Below are 16,091 nucleotides of genomic sequence, written 5' to 3'. Positions count from 1 at the left end.
ATTCTAGATTCCCCTAAATGCTACACTCTGTCTGGACTTTTAACTGCAGAGCCTTAAATACTAGCAACATGGCACTATGGATAGCAATGCCAGTCATTTGGTCGGTCCACCACTTTATAATAGTAGTAGCAGTAGTGCAATATCTTGGCACCAGAAGATGAATCCAACAGATTCTTTATTGTCACTAGGAGGTTGACATTTATACTTTAGAGTGAAATATCTTGACAACTATTGGACGTTCAAAAACGTGCTAAATGCTCTTTAAAAACCACAGTCTGTGCTCCTCCACCAGTCAAAGGCCTACAGCATGACAAGGACTGAACAAGCAGGAGCCACCTCCATACAGATCGCCCCTTTGATCCCTCAGTATGGGCGAGTATCAGAGCGTTGCGGCAATAAATCAACACAAATGAACACAATCAAACTCAGGAGGAACATGTCAACAAACACGATTCCTCATCTGAGCGTGCAGGTCAAATGAAAGCCTGTGTGGCCTTGTTGCACGGTGACCTCTGACCGTCACGCTGAAGGAGAAACCCCAAATATACCAACAGAAAAACGCAACAAAGAAACCCCCCAAATCCTCAGTGTTCCTCCCGAGTTCATAAACACCAGTAGTCAATCAACCCGGACGCAGCCTCTTATTTTCAAAAGGAAGTGACTTTTCACAAACGAGCAGCTGTATTTTCTATTGTTACGTTCTGCTGTGGCGAGAGATCCCAGCACTATTAAAGTGGAATCACCTTAACCCAGTTGGACCTGCTTTTGTCATAGCTGAGGGGTTTTCTACAGGAACGATTGGCGGGGTTTTGTATACACTCACGCTCGACTGCTCGCATTATCTTTGCTTCACGTGTTCTCCCCCCCGAGTTTGTTCAGGGTCTGTAACAAAGAAAGTAGCTTATTATCACCCACCGGAGGAGTTGTCTGCACATGTACGATTCGGTAATTGCTGCCGCTTAACAAGCAGACTGAATTGAACTTGACGTTGAGCCATTATTAGGAAATGAAATGCTGTTTTTGCAATTATGGGAGTTTGGCAGGGCCCAGTGAATCTCCCCTGGAACGGTCGTAAAAAGAGAATATAGTGAGAGCAACAAAGGTACAGAAGTACACAAGGTTTTCACTTGATGTGCAATAAATCTGGCTGAAATGTATGAATGAAGGGAGGATTTTTCCACTGAAATGTAGTTTTTAGCTGGACGGGGTGCCATTGTTTCTCAAACCAGACTCATTCGTGTTACTTTGCTGCAGGCACAAGAAGCCGTTCAAACATCAGTCAGTGACAGCGTGAGGACAATCTGTTCATCATAGCGAGGTGTCCTCAACCTTTCTAAAGTACACACCTGTTGCAGGGACTTGACTCTCATGGGTTTGTTTGTTTGTTTGTTTGTTTTTAAAGAAACAGGTGAAAGCATATCGAATCAGGATCAGTTCAGACAATTCCATCCAAAAACCTGCTGGATGAAATAGCTGAAGTTAGAAAACATGGAGCTGAAAACAACTAAATTATAGTTTTTAGACAATGCTTTGGCTGACTTTTATTTTTGGACTTCAAAATAGTAGCTTGATATAAAAGTCTTAACTCAGAGTTACTAGATTTCTCCTGGAGCTTTCAGACAGATATCATGGTCTTCATCAGCAAAACCAGTGTAGTGCCCTCAAAGCATGCATGCTCACTTTGTTAGCAGGTGAGACAAAACACCTATTAAATATAAATCCACATTTTCTGCTATGGCCTTCAGCCATTCAGTTTGCTCTTGACAAAATGGAAAACTCAGAATTATTGATGCTGTTAGAACGCCGGCAGCTGTTGACAAGAAACATTTGTCTTTTAAAATCAAGCACTGTGTCTTTAAAGCTGCTCCCCGCAGAGTCAGCCACTACTTCTAATTCACCGTCTTTGTAAGAACAAACTCCAGCAGAGGAACTGAGCGCTGGATGGGAAGATATACTGTATTCATGCTGAGTAACTCCCTGTACAAGATCTGTTCAGCTGGCTACACCTTCGCATCTGAAGTGCTGTGACTGGATCTGTGCTGTGATCAGATTTATGTCGTGACCCCTTGGAGGGGTGCTGATCGACCGTGGCACATTTATGCAGAATGATCTTTAATATTCATTTGCTGACAGGAAAGATGTGGAGAGGAAGTGGAGCAGAAGTGACAAGCTTTCCGACAAGGGCTGAAAGACGTGACTGGCAGATGGCGTGTATCCATTTGTTTATTATTAAGCCTCTTAATTGCCATTTTAAATTATTCTGAATTCACGAAGGATGTGTTTTAACCCCTAAAACAAAATACAAAACTATCAGTAAAATGTCAATTAACAGTAAAGCTACTTGAGAATTTATAATGTGCAAGACTCACTGATGGAAAGTAATGGTGAATTATAAAAAGCATCTTGAAGTGGGTTTATTTTCTTTGGCTCTTTCTGGATTTTATCACATTTTCTCATCCTTCATACAGTGAGTTGTCATCTCTGTCTCTTCTTTCTTCCCGCACTCAAAATCTAATAATTTTGCTTACAAATAGTGGAAGAAATGAAAATATTCAAACCTGACAGCCTCATATTTTAAGTCTACATCTTGACATTTGTCAATCGTGCTTAAATCTCTTAAAGAGTGTTAAAAAAAAATGAATAAAGTAACCCGCTGCTGTGATACTGGTGACACTATATTCACATGGTGGACGGGCCGTTCATAAATAGTCATAGTTACAAACTGATCTGGAGTGGGGACATAAGCGTATTAGAGCTCCTTTGAGAACAGAGCGCAGCTTCACTGAACTGAAATGAGGCGTTACTTACCTACTCACCAGCAGCATGATGCTAATGCAACATGGCAGCTCAGGGCAGCTCTATGCTACTTTCTCAGCCCCACCAAGTAATTGGTGACCTGGCACCCCACCTGACATGGGCGGCTCGAGGAACCGGTCCCACATAAAGCAAACAGGGTCAGTCCTTCATGGGATTGTCGTATGTTCGCTGAAGAGCATGTGACAAATAAAACCAGTCACTCCTTCATACATGCATGAGAGGCGCAGGCCCCATTTGAGACAGTGTTTGGTTAAAGGTCAAGTTTCAACATTTGTAAAACAGGTTACCTGCATCTAAAATAGATAAAGTTTCTCATAGAATCTCAGAAGTTCACAAAAACCCACCTGTGAGATTCTCACATACGTACAGTAGCTAAAATTACATTTCATGAACTGATATCATGAGACATGCACTTGATGTACGACTTGAATATCTTATGGATCTCTTCATGCCAGATGTATGCTCACAGCGCTGGGCAGCTCATCATATATTAATCTGATTCCTGAGAGCGTTTTTTGAATGAGGCAAATGCAACAGCTTTTAAATCATGAATAAAGCCACTTTGCTCATGTAATCACTGTCTTTACATTAGACTTCTGAACTGATGATTACAAATGAGTCAGATGTGAGTATGTGGGACTGCGTCCAGCAGATAGCGGCAACATAAGACTGAAGGAAAGTTCAGTTTAATTATTATGTGCAAGAACAGGGATATCAGAGGGAAATCATGGAGAATCTGAACAGTGTTGCTAAATTCCATTAAATATGTTGTTTTAAACCAGGTAACTGCATCATGTCCGGTTGTTCTCCAGGTCTTTGTAGAGACGCCACTGAGAAAGAAAATGCAAAACAATGGATGTAGAAACAGAGAAACATCAATCTCTGCATCAGTCTGGCTTCTTCGGTCTGTCCAACCTGGACTTGCTGCACCCTTCAAACATCAGTCGCCTCATCAGATTTCACCTGTAAAAAACAGTCAAAGCACAGCTGAGCTTGAAGGGTCATTGTTGAGCTTGGAAACAACAGTTTGAAAGAAAAAACACACCTCTGTGGATGGAGTTGTTGCTGGAGACAGAGGTTACTCTCCCACAAGCTGCTATCACAACAGTAAAATCCAACACTTTGGTCACAGGATAGCAAACCAAACCATGATAACACAGCAACTAAACAACTCCGTCAGCTGAGGAAGGCCAAACCACCTTTAGCTCCACCAGAGACAATTAAAAAGCCTCTGTCCACTGAAGTATATTGAACCCATAGACTGTATATAAATGAGTGAATTGGAGCTCTGGGTCTGAAAAGTGAAGCCAATGCGGAAGAGCTTTAAATCTGCATTGTGTCTAATGCCCAGCAGGGGGCGACTCCACTGGCTATGTATAGTCTATAGTAAGCTTATGAGAAAATGAGCCTTGTCTCACTTAATTTATCACCTCAGTAAACAGTTTCCTAATGGGTTTATGGTCTCAATCGCTAGTTTCAAGTCTTCTTCCATACAGCGTGATGCTCATTTTCAAACTATGGTCCCATCTAGACGAAAATAGACGATAAAGCTGGGTATGCTTTAGGGCGTGGTCACCGTGTGATTGATAAATCCCTACCAGAGCAACAGCTTAGAGTCCCCAGGTTCTCGGTGAGCCCCACCACCTGCTCATCCAAAGCCACACCCATCAGCTCCACCCTCTTGTCCAAATATGGTCCCTTCTGGCTTCAGAAAAACCAGGATGACATGGCCTATGATGCCAAACTCTCAAGGCTTATATGAACATCAAAATAGGACACCTGAGTCTCCCACAGAGTACGACATTACAACAACAGCCCAAACTGGACACATCAAGCCGTCAGTATCTTGAAGCATGGGTCTGCTCCAATTACTCAGCCACAACAATACCAGCTGCCTCATACAGTACATGATGACTTCTAGCTTTTAAAACGTACTCAGAAGAAGACATTGTTGATGCCATCTGACAGAAAGCTCTCCACAGACGGTGGTGTGTCACTGAGACAATGCATGGTATTTTCCAGATCCACTGTATAGATGGAGGTTTCTGCTCTGGCTGGCTGAGTTTGGTGCCAAATCATGTGTTTGTGTTTTGTAAATCCCCTGAGAAGCTTGGTGCGTTTTTGTGTGTGTTGTTTTGTTTTTTTTTCCACTGACTTGTAACGGGTCAACAAGTTCGCTAAGCAGACTTTTCTCTATGATTCTGTAATAGCATTGCTCGACCTTTATGTGGGGTAGTTTGCTTTTCCCATGCTTCTTTCATGACCTTACATAAAAATTCTTAAGAGCCGTTTTGTTTTTATGATTTGGGACTTCACTGGAGCCCCGGGCTGGCATGCTCTTGCACACTTTACTCCATGTTGTACTGCTTTCATTGTGGCTTGTCCATTTGGTGCTTCATTAATGGGGAATTTGTGTTGTGGTGCCTTGCTTGTGCCTTGATTCAGTGCTTATCTTTATGCCTTTTAAAGACTCTTTCTACAACCATGCTTTATATCCCAGTGTTTATTTAGCTCCTTCCTCTCTTGTCTGTTATTCTATAGATTTCATGGGTTAAACGCTATAGAAAGAACGTTTTCAAGTCAAAACATGCGAGAGGAGCTCTCCGCAGCAGGAAGTATTTAAGGCACAGATTACCTCCCTCGTAAAACTCACAGTTGGAAATATACACAAACAGAAATTAGGTTTAAGTTTACAAAACATCCTTCCTGTTCACGTGTGTGGGGGGTGGATATGTAATTATACACTGACAAACGTTTCAGTGATTTTCCTGGATTTATGAGGTCATACGGGGATTAATGTTGAGTGCACCTGCTTTAAAGAGAGTTTTCAAAGTCTGTTTGCTGTAGATCAGGACGCCTCCAAGGAGTCACAAGACAAGAAGAAGAAGACAAAACGCACTTGTTGTGTTCTGCATTTACCTCCCCGAGCCTCTAAAAAGAATTTAAAATAAAAACATTCAGAGGAGGGATAACCACCACTCACAGCTGAGGTTATGGACACACATCACATGTAATAAGGGCTCCAGGTAGACAGTTCAGCATTTTAAGAGGTCACAAGGTAAAAAGGCTGTTTTAGATGACTGTATTTAAATACTTTGAAAACATATTTTCCCCAAAAACATTTCTAGCCAATAGGTATAACTTTTGTACAGTATGTTATTTGTTGTGATACATTAAATTCAGAGTAAAGATGTGTAACCTCTGGTATACGTGGTGTTTTCAGCTTATGATCACTGGCATTAACTCATTTTATAGCAAACCACTTTCTTGTTTGTCTGCATTAAATGAAGCTATGACAAACAGCTAAAAGACAAAACTGACTCAGCATAACGTTCCACAAACACACACACACACACACACACACACACACACACACACACACCTGCACAGAACTATCTCTGCTAGTTGTGTGGAATAAGCAGACTTGCAGTGACTTGAACCAGAGGTTGATTCGGGCTGCCACCTAGTGGCCACCTGCTGTCATTACCTCAGAAATTGAACCAAGATTGGAAGTGGGTCAAGAAATTATGTGAGTACTCTTTTTCAGCATGATTATTTTACTTTTATTTGTGTCTTTTTAATGTTGTTGTGATGCATTTGTTGTTTGAAAGTTGCATAAACAAACAACTTGCCAGGAGATTTAAAAGAAAAGTGCAGTTCAGTGCGACTGTAAGGACTCGCTTTGTGACCGTATACAGATAAAAGCTCTTTATTTCTGCTGTAAAACTGTTACAAAAGTCTTTAACCAACTTTTATTTCATCTTGGCCATTAAGTAACTGTATGTTATTGTCAAGGCAAAAGCTTGTAAGGTGCTTGCTTTATAATTTCAAGTTTGAACCAAACAGCACATGTAGGCAAAAGCTTGTAAGGTAACATGAAGGCCAGCCAGCTAGCTTTGACACTCCTCTGTAACACCAGTAAAAAGCAGCACATTCAGTGTGTATTTGTGTGTATACTGCAGAAAGAGATGCTATTCTCTCATAAGCTCTAATAGTGTTTGAGCAGCCAGGTCGGTGCAGGTCCTCCCGGCAGGACAAAGTAGCTCCACCACCAGGGCTTCTCTGCTCTCTCCTCGCGGTTCTGGCTCAGATCAGCCATCAGGGTGTAGCGCTCGTACTGATTATAAGGGTCAAAGCGGTCATAGGTGCCCATGGACGGGATGGTGTCGTCCTCCTCTTGCATGTCAGGCTCTAGTGCAGCTTTCTGCAGCACAAAGTCCACCCGGCCTGCTGTAACCATGCGAGGAGGCAGCCGGACTTTCTTCATAGCTCTGGTGTAGCCCGGGGCCGAGGCGGTCACGATGTGGGTGCCAGGGGTGAGGAGGCGCCAGTAGTCTCCGTTTTCAGCTGGGCAGGGAGAAGGAGGCGGAGTGTTTGGACTCAACTCTTACATGCTTACATCTGAGTTAAGAGGTATTCTGATCAGTTTACTCATCCTGGGGAAGCACTGTGAGGCAAACTGGGGTGTTTAATAACCTTAAATGCTAATTGTTTGGTTTTCAGGTACTTCAGTGGCTTTCAAGAAAACTAGTTTCTAGCTGTTATTATAATTTTGACATAAATGCAAATGGGAAATGGTATTGAATTGTATTCTGGGACATATGAGTAGGAAGCAGTGTTTCTGGCTGACCCTTTCTGAACTAAAAGTTAGCACACTTCAGCGTTTGCTGCATCAATTTTGGTCATTAACTTATTTCTCATCTCTCACAAGACAGAAAACTTCATGGAGGTGTTGCACTAAATGGCTGGAGTGCCGCTTAACAGGGCAAAATGTGTCACGTTGGCCACAAGAAACAAAACTGTCGTAGGTTTGCCTAACGTAACACAATGAAAACCCTGAATTCATCAGTGGGAAATGATGCATCTTGCCAGCAGCTGATATTTCATACCTGTGGTAACGTCATGCCGGATTCCTATGACCGATATCCGCGCACCTTTGATTGCATTTCCCTCCTCGTCCTTCACGAGGCCTTTGATACCTCGATGGACCTGAGGAACCACACAAGACGAGTCATTTACAAGGGTTCATTTCAAATGCAGCACTTAAGAATTCAAAGACACAAAAACATAAGCATAATCATGTTCTCACTGCTTCCATAAACGTGATTAAAGCGTCATGGTTTTCATGCCAGCCGATGAACAATTCCTCTTCAGGGGGGAATTTATCACAGCCCAGCTCCACGGTCACCTCAAAGCAGTTGGTGTGGAGATAGTTGAAGTCTTGCATGCCTGACCAGAAGACAAAAACAAATCTGCTTTACCCAGAAATCCATGACAGGCTGTGCTGACCTCTCAGAGGTCGCTGTTTGTGGTCTTACAGCGACCTCTAGTGGCTCCACCAGACGTTTCAGCTGTGTTTCAGGAATCAAAGCTAACGCTGCTGCTGAGGAATGATGTTCAATTTTCCAGCTCACCGCCTGCAAAGCTGGACCACTGCGCTCCATTAATGGTTCCTTTCTGACTGGCCGTGCGAGACGGTCCACACTGGGCATTCTCATTGGACATCGTTTCGTGGGCAGTTGCATACGTTCTCGCAAGAAGCTTGAATACCTACGGAGTAAAAACCTGACGGTTATTTTTCTCTTCAGCTCATGACATAAGAGGAGATGAAAATTAAGTCAAATGAAGTTAAGAAATATGTGCAAAAGACTGAGGATGCAGGAAGAATAAATCAGATTTTCTACAAGTAAAACTACCAACCAGTGACCTCATTTATACCTGGTATTGAAATGCGATCTGTTTTACATTATATGACATTTGCCAAATTTACAAGGAACAAATAATTAAGATTTTGTCGAAGACAGAGGTTCACAAAGTTAATAAAGTTTTCCCCCATTCAACATCTTGCAAAGCTGATTTTTTTTTTTTTTTTTTAAAGGGAGTCTGGGTCTGATTTGTCGCCACCTCAAATTACTCAGGTTTTGCTCTGGAGGTCTGATCTCAGTGGATAGAATAACAAGCACTCACCTGATCGTCCGGCGTCGGGGAGAACAGGTTGCGCTCCAGCGGGTGTTTGGACAGGTCGTAGGGGTAGGACACCACCAGGTCTCCACCGTGGAAGTTAGCGGAGAGCACGAACGGGATGGAGCGGATCCACTTCATGACAGCGTAAGTCTCCGGAGCAACCTGCATCGCAGCATTAAGATTTCTTCAGATCAAGAAATGAAATAAGTTTATTCAATATAAAGTAATTGTTCGGTAATATCACACATCAGGCTATAAAATGTGATTGACACCACGACATGTATGGATAAGGATTCATACTGTACCTTACCAAACCAGTAATAGTCTGGGATTGGGACGTGGTCGGTGCGGTAGCCCTTTTGTCGGCGTCGGCTGTAAACGATGGACGTCAGGTCCGGGAAGTTCCTGTTCAGGTCGAGGTTCTGAGCATTGTTTCGGCCGACGTTCCAAGAATCGTATCTGCGACCCTGCAGAATTCACACATTTGTGTTTCAGAAAATTAGACAATAGCAAATCTTCTTCCTTTAAGTTTTCATTTATTTACTGATTTAAATGAATATCTGGGTTTCAACAGTGTGATGCATTCAGTAACTGCAGGAAATTTCCATTTATCTAGGGTTTATCTTAGGGTTATTATGCCAATATCAACTTTTATATCTTACTCTTTACAGAGAATGAATGAAACAAAGATCTATGCATTCATTATATTACAGAAAGTGATGCTTTCTCCTTAGTGATCTAATGTTTTTTCTACTTTTTTTTCTACAGTCTTTGACTGTTACTGGAAGTTGTTGCTTGTTCTGCTCTGTTTTTACTTAAATGTAAGGTCTGAATATATAGATATACAGATGTCTACAAAGTCGAAACATTTTATAAATAAATATAACAGCAGTAAGTGAGACAGTGTGTAAGTTTTCTTACCTGTATTTTAGCTGATTATGGCTGAAACTACTCATTATTTTCATTATCGATTTGTAATCTGTCAATTATTTTTTCAATTAATGGATCCAAGACCACAAGGTAATATCTCAAAATCGCTTATGCAACCAAAAGCCCAAAACCGCAAAATGTTAAATGTAAATAAGAATGTTTGGCTTGTTTTCCAAATCTATTACACAACAAACATGACTCAACCTGCACAGCCATAACTGTATGTAGCCGTGGAGAACTGACCTCCTCCTCCTCATCGCCGTCGTTGTTGTCCTGGATTCCAGACACAGCCACCTCGTATCCATCAGGGTTCATGGAGGGCAGAATATGGATGCGGGTGGTGTTGATGAGGGCCTGGATGCGCTCGCTGCCCAGCAGATACTCTGAGCACAGGTGTTGGGCCAAGTAGATGAGCAGCTGGCGGCCCAGGACTTCATTTCCATGCATGTTGCCGATGTACTTTACCTCGGGCTCGACTGCAGAGGGTCACATTCGCAGTGACTGGTCTAACTTCTTCAATAATGAAAAGGATGCAGACTATCGACGCAGGCTTTGACAAGCTTTACTTACGCAGTTCATGCTCGCCGGGGTTGTTTGAGAACTCGATCACGAGCAGCTCCCTGCCCTCCATACTGCGGCCGATGCTGTAGGTTCTCGCTATGTCGGGGCATCGATCCTCAATTTTCTTCAACACACTGATCATCTGGGCGTTGGAGTGGTAGCTGAACTGTATTGTGGTGGCGGGGTCCTCAGGAGGAGGGATTTCCATGCTGTCAACGGCCTCCACGTCCTGCTCTGCTGTGAAGAAAAACACAGCACGTCAGTTTTGATCAGTGAGCTTCTGGATCTCAGAGCGACTCGCCACATTTTGGATCTATCAGACAAATATGCTGTCTCCATTCTTGTGGGGCTGCCAGGCTAAAAATAGGATGTTTGAAGAGTCTGGTACAGTATGTACAGCAGAAACCACAAAGAGAGCGCGGAAAGTCGATAGAACATCAAATGCCTGATGAGTCGAAGGTGCTCATTTCAGCTGACACATTAAAGTGGTCAACCGGCTGATGTCTGCCCTCATGTTTGCAATAGCTCCAAAACCACATGGAACACATTAGACCTTCAAATGTGCTCTGTCAGACTGTATCTGTCAAGGCTCTCACTGCTGGTTTAAATGCATGATTTCCACAGTGTAAAACTGTTATTAGCTGATCACTCTCCATCTTTAAGAGCTTGCCTGTATAACTGCTCCCATTTAACAGGATTTACTCTGTGTGCCCTAATATACATATCATCATTTTCATTTATATTTTGATATATCTTGACATAATAAGATTTTCCTTGGCCACTTGGGGGCAGCAGAATAACTCGTAAACACAGCACTGAAATAATATCACCTTATAAAAACAGTTATGGAGGATATGATAGCAAACAGTTTTGTTCCAGATGAGTCCAGTGTTCACTCTTTTGCTACATCCGTATGTTATAGCTGCAGCAATTACTGTCTGCAGACCTCGATGTCATAACACCAACATCAGTTTGAAATTCACATGAATATGGGAATAATTACATGGCTCCAACCTGCTGCCAGACATCTGAACCAAATTCTTCATGGCAGAAAACGTTCTGCACAATGAAAAGTGAGACACTGGTGCAGCAGCAGAGGTTAACACAATGTAGTTCATTTCAGCGGTTAACTTTTAAAACTTTTATTACCATGCACACAAATGCCCTGCATACGTTCCTGCTGTTCATGCTCTCATATGGCTCACACATGAGACTCTGTGCCTTGTGAGTGACAGCAGAGTATCTCTTTAACTTTAGAAACCTGTCTGACGTCATGAAGTTACAACAGTTTCTAGAAAATACTGACAATGTTTTGCTTTTCTGTTGTGCATTACGACATTGTTTATAAGAGTAGCCTGCTAATGAAAACACATGAAAATAGCCACAGGACCCGGTGTGAGTGAGGGTTTATGTAGGGAAATAAGGCATGCCAGTTGGACTTTATTTCGAGTTGAGCCACATGAGCATGTGTGCAAACCAGATGCCTGCTGAATACGTGCTGAGGAAAAATGCTCTGTTGACACTCAGAGGACTATAACAGTGTTTCAGGTGAAAACAAAAAGGTGCAACCCTTAAAATTTAGAAGCTAAGATCAGGTCAGCTCTCAATAGCAGTAATACTGTACTTTGTTCTCACCTGTGAGGCCCTCCAGCGGATCATAACATCCCTCTTGGTCACTGACAAAGAAGCGATCACAGTCCAGGAAGTAGGGCCAAGCCATCTCTATCCCCTCGAAAGCGTGGCTGCATTTGTTACGCACCGCCTCGCAGGTGGTGCGACAGGGCTTCATCACCTTCTCCTTCTCGCAGCGCGGAGCCAGCACAGAGCAGCCCAGCATGCGGATCTCAGGGTTGCACTCTCCCCTCAGCAGAGACTCGACCACGCTCATGAGGAGATACTCGGCGCCCGCCTCGGCGTCCTCGCGGGTCTTGTGGCCGAGGATGTTTGGGAACATGGTCTGAGTGTAGGCCATGTCGTCGCAGTAGGACAGCAGCACATCTGAGCATTTGGCTGAGTTAAAAGAAGAGGAAATTCAAACAAGCAGGTTGAAAATCACACGGTTACTTATACTGATTAGCAGAAGGCAGTAGGGGAACAACAGCCAACAGTAATCTAACTTAACCAGTCTTATTTCCAGAGATCGGAACATGTGTCACACACTTAATCATGAGCCTTGCTGTGGCTGTCTTCAATCATCGAGCCCCAAATATTTCTATTATCTCTGGAAATTAGAATTTGAATATTTCATAGTGCCATTGATCATCTAAAAATACACATGATGGTTTTATGGCTTTCGGGCCAGATTCCATTAAGGCTACACCCAGCGTGACTTATGATCTCATCCTTTTTGTTTTAAAAAACAACTGACTTAATTCAAACCCACAGGGGTGTGACTCCACAAACACTTGTCTTGTCAGGGAGGTTTTTGAGCCTGATGTTTGTCCAGTGTGAGAAATGAGGCTCAAGAAGTCAAATAGAAGCTATGATTTAGGAGTCTAACAGTCCACAGAGGTGATCAGCTGCTGCTGCTACAACATGCTGGACGACAAACAGCTCAATCTGGACGCCGCTCTTCCTCCAAGTCCAAGGCATGCTTACGTTTTTCTTCCACTGTTGGTCTGCACAGTCCTGCAAGACACATCAGTATGTCATTAGCTGACACTGTGGCAGACACTAGATGGCAGAGTGGTTTCTGTAAACGCTTCAATGTGGCCTACAAAACACAGCTTGAGCAACTTCTGGTCTTGCTTCAGCAGCTTCGTAAAATGCCTGTCTGTCTACAAGGTATCATTAAGTCATAAGAGGTTCCATATTTTTGCAGGCTTATGGATATTAATCTGCTGAAAGGCATGCTTTTATGTGGAATATGAGACAAGCCAGAGGCCAAAAATCTGATGATATTCACAATCATTTTAAGTTTCTGAGAGTTACATACGAAAGTCAGCCTCTGCGTCTGGAAAACTGGCTGCAGAGTCTGCACATGAAAACACACCATGTCCGGTCCATGCAGCAGGTCCGGACGCGCGCGTGATAATAAAGTGTGTATTCACATAAAGCTGAGAAAACTTTACCTCGAAATCCCGGATCACAGCGCGGAGGAGCACACGAAACAAGGGCCAACAACTGCAGCAGGAGCAGCAGCATGATGCTCATTTTCCGCGCTTTATATTCCGTTTCGATGTGGCACCTCACACACGCAGCCAGAGGGTGTGTGCGTCAATTTCCCCAAGTCTGCACAAATTCCCTCTCAACTTCCCTCACGGCGACTTTAGTACACGTATTACGGTCAACTATCAAGTTTCAGAGGGAACGGCTCTGAGATGGGAGTACGGAGATGTGCATGAAAATGTGCACGCAGATTTTGGGAATATGCTCTTTTAAGGCATTTAAGGTAAACTGACAAGCCGCGTGCAGGCGTGTTGATGACTGTTTGTTCCAGGAAGATTTTGACTGTGGAATAAAATGAATTCAAGTACAAAAGGTCCCCCCCCCGCCCCCCTTTGGCTCCACTCATTTAAAGATCTCACCTTGCTTAATTGGGAGTGCCACCCTATCACAGGCGCCGTCTTCAGTCACATGACCTTGTTTGGCCACAGCGGTTTAAAGGCCTCTGTTGGGTAACGGCATTGGAAAGTTAGTGTAAGCAGTTTTATTGCAATCGATTTAATTATGAAAACTATCTATATTAAATTCAACTAATGTCTGTTTTTTATCATGTGTTCAACTGTCTTTTACAGTTTGTTCATGTTGTGTGAAATCATACTCTGATAGTTCACTTTAAAATGTGTCATGTATCATAAAATCTGCTTGTCTTTGCCAAAGATTTGTCCTAGCGCAGATTTCTAGGATATCCCAAGCACAACAACACATGGTGCCTGGATTAGCGGTGTAGATACACCAAGTAGGTTGAAAGTTCAGACCTCTGGCTTTATTTGGATGACTTTTTTTTCTCTTATACACATTTTTACCTTCTCCTACTGGAAGAACTAACCACATGCCAATGACCTTGGTGTTTCCACTGCAGAAAGTTGTAATGAAAAAACATGACGTTCACCCGACATGGGGGCGTTTTGACATTTGTACCACTGAAGGTAGGGAAATTAGTGTAGTCAAGTGTGAGTGGAGAGCCAGAAAATCAGCTTTTAAAGAAAGGAGATGAAGCTTGAGCTGAGAGGGTGGGAGCTGCAGCCATCCCCAGGGCTATGAAATCTGGCAACCCCGTAAATACAGCCGTTAAGACTTAAAATGCTCCATAATGGAACAATGATTCTCAAAATTACTTCTGAAATACAAATGAGACGGAACAAGAGGAGACTTAACTTGCTTCAAGACTGATGATTGCCACCTGACCTGATTTCTTGTTCTCGCAAGCGGAAAAAAAAAATCCTGGAGACAATCACACAGAGAACATTTTGTCACAGCCACGTATATTTTTCTGAGAGCTTGTTTTACTCATTCGACTAATTATAGGGTCTTCTCTCCTTCAAGCCGAGCTGATCTGAATTAGCATAATAGGAAGCGTGATTATTCATCATGCTGGCGGGCCGGCGCAGGACCCCTGGGCTCAAGACTGGATGGAGGATCTTGAGAGTGAGGTTGGCCCTTTGGTTGTAATGAGTGGAGTGAGTTCGGGGTGGGGCAAGCATGAGTTAAGTAGGAAAACTACTGTATCCTTCAGCTAAATCAGAAATATGAATTCTGCAGATGATTGTGTGAATGGAAATGAAGTCCCCTGGGAGAGATGACGCCCCATTGCAGATGTGCATGAGATCAGATTGACCAGTGAGCTAACACGCATCAGGTGGACACAGAAGTGCAACTAAAGTTGGCAAAAAACAAATAATTTATTGCAGGTTAAACTTTTCATCTAGCGCCATAATTTGGTAAAAATGTCAGTTAATAGTTCAGCCAGTACTTTGGTTTACGACCAAACACCTGCAAAACGTAGGAAGTTCCCAATAGCACAGCAGTGCTTTGTGTTCAGAGCGAGTAAGCAAATATTAGCATACTAACATGCTAACCTAAGCTAGTGGACGTGGTAAACATTATACCTGCTAAACATCAGAATGTCAGCGTGAACATCTTAGCATGCTAACATTAGCATTCAGCTCAAGTTATCCTCACAGAGCCGCTAGCATGGCGACTGCTGACTCTTTGTCTCGTTCCTTTACTCTTCCTGCAAAAAGATGCTGACGCTAATGTCTGTCATTTCGTGAACACGTTTTCTTCCTTTCTTTTCTTTTCTTTACCAACGTTGTTGTCAGAATGAGCTTTTTTTGTGTTAGACAGCCGGCTCCTCATTCTCAGAGTGGGTGTCTGAAGGGATCGAGGTGTTTGGCACTGATACAGTGTCTGCATCATTTTCCTCTGAGGTGAACGCTCTTTAAATTCTCCTTGGGCTTTCTTATAAGTTTCTGGGCTACTGAAGCTGCACTTGTGTCGCAAGAGTCGTGGAAAATACGGATAATTTAAACTTGAGCAGCTGTGACACATATTTTTCTAATCATACATTTTCCATGTAATCATCAGATTCAGTTTCTGATGATTGGGGTTAATTTGACAATATGTTAATACAGCAGAGCCCTGCCTTCAGTACAGCCATGTGCTGCTTTTAGCATGAAACATTTGAATTCAACCACACACAAAAAAAATGGAGATTCCTTCACTTATTGCTGCAAATAATGACTGCTGACCTGTTTCCATGCATCCGATTAAGCCTGACTCATTACTTAGTCGGAACAAATCAGAATCGCTAATCTGCAGAAATGATCTTTGACTCGTCTCTTTAATTGCACACGGCAATAACTCAGCTGCAACAG

The 16,091-nt window shown here is 42.9% G+C and overlaps 1 protein-coding gene across 2 annotated transcripts; it reads right to left on the bottom strand.

The window, feature by feature from the left end:
• Positions 1 to 6,396: 6,396 nt before the first annotated feature.
• LOC143317091 (carboxypeptidase Z-like) lies at positions 6,397 to 13,613 on the bottom strand. Of its 2 annotated transcripts, none has more exons than XM_076725045.1 (11): positions 13,344 to 13,613; positions 12,871 to 12,900; positions 11,908 to 12,282; positions 10,282 to 10,509; positions 9,955 to 10,187; positions 9,087 to 9,248; positions 8,785 to 8,943; positions 8,232 to 8,367; positions 7,907 to 8,046; positions 7,707 to 7,806; positions 6,397 to 7,164 (listed from the first exon to the last, which is right to left on the bottom strand). In XM_076725045.1, exons 1-11 carry the CDS (start codon positions 13,423 to 13,425, stop codon positions 6,806 to 6,808), a joined length of 2,004 nt encoding a protein of 667 aa, XP_076581160.1. In that variant the 5' UTR covers positions 13,426 to 13,613; the 3' UTR covers positions 6,397 to 6,805. The 2 variants fall into 2 exon arrangements, with proteins under 2 accessions (XP_076581160.1, XP_076581161.1); XM_076725046.1 differs by having other exon boundaries at positions 10,282 to 10,506.
• Positions 13,614 to 16,091: the final 2,478 nt, after the last annotated feature.

This window comes from Chaetodon auriga, chromosome 24, assembly GCF_051107435.1.
Source record: "Chaetodon auriga isolate fChaAug3 chromosome 24, fChaAug3.hap1, whole genome shotgun sequence".
NCBI lineage: Eukaryota > Metazoa > Chordata > Actinopteri > Chaetodontiformes > Chaetodontidae > Chaetodon > Chaetodon auriga.
This window is presented reverse-complemented; position numbering and strand designations above follow the sequence as displayed.

What these genes read in the sequence shown, in the direction of transcription:
- LOC143317091 (XM_076725045.1), bottom strand. Translation starts at nt 13,425, where the DNA reads ATGAGCATCATGCTGCTGCTCCTGCTGCAGTTGTTGGCCCTTGTTTCG. An exon ending in TCCGCTGGAGGGCCTCACAG is followed by an intron (nt 10,510 to 11,907) that starts GTGAGAACAAAG and finishes TTTTCTTCACAG; the next exon opens with CAGAGCAGGACGTGGAGGCC. An exon ending in ACTATTACTGGTTTGGTAAG is followed by an intron (nt 8,944 to 9,086) that starts GTACAGTATGAA and finishes GCTGCGATGCAG; the next exon opens with GTTGCTCCGGAGACTTACGC.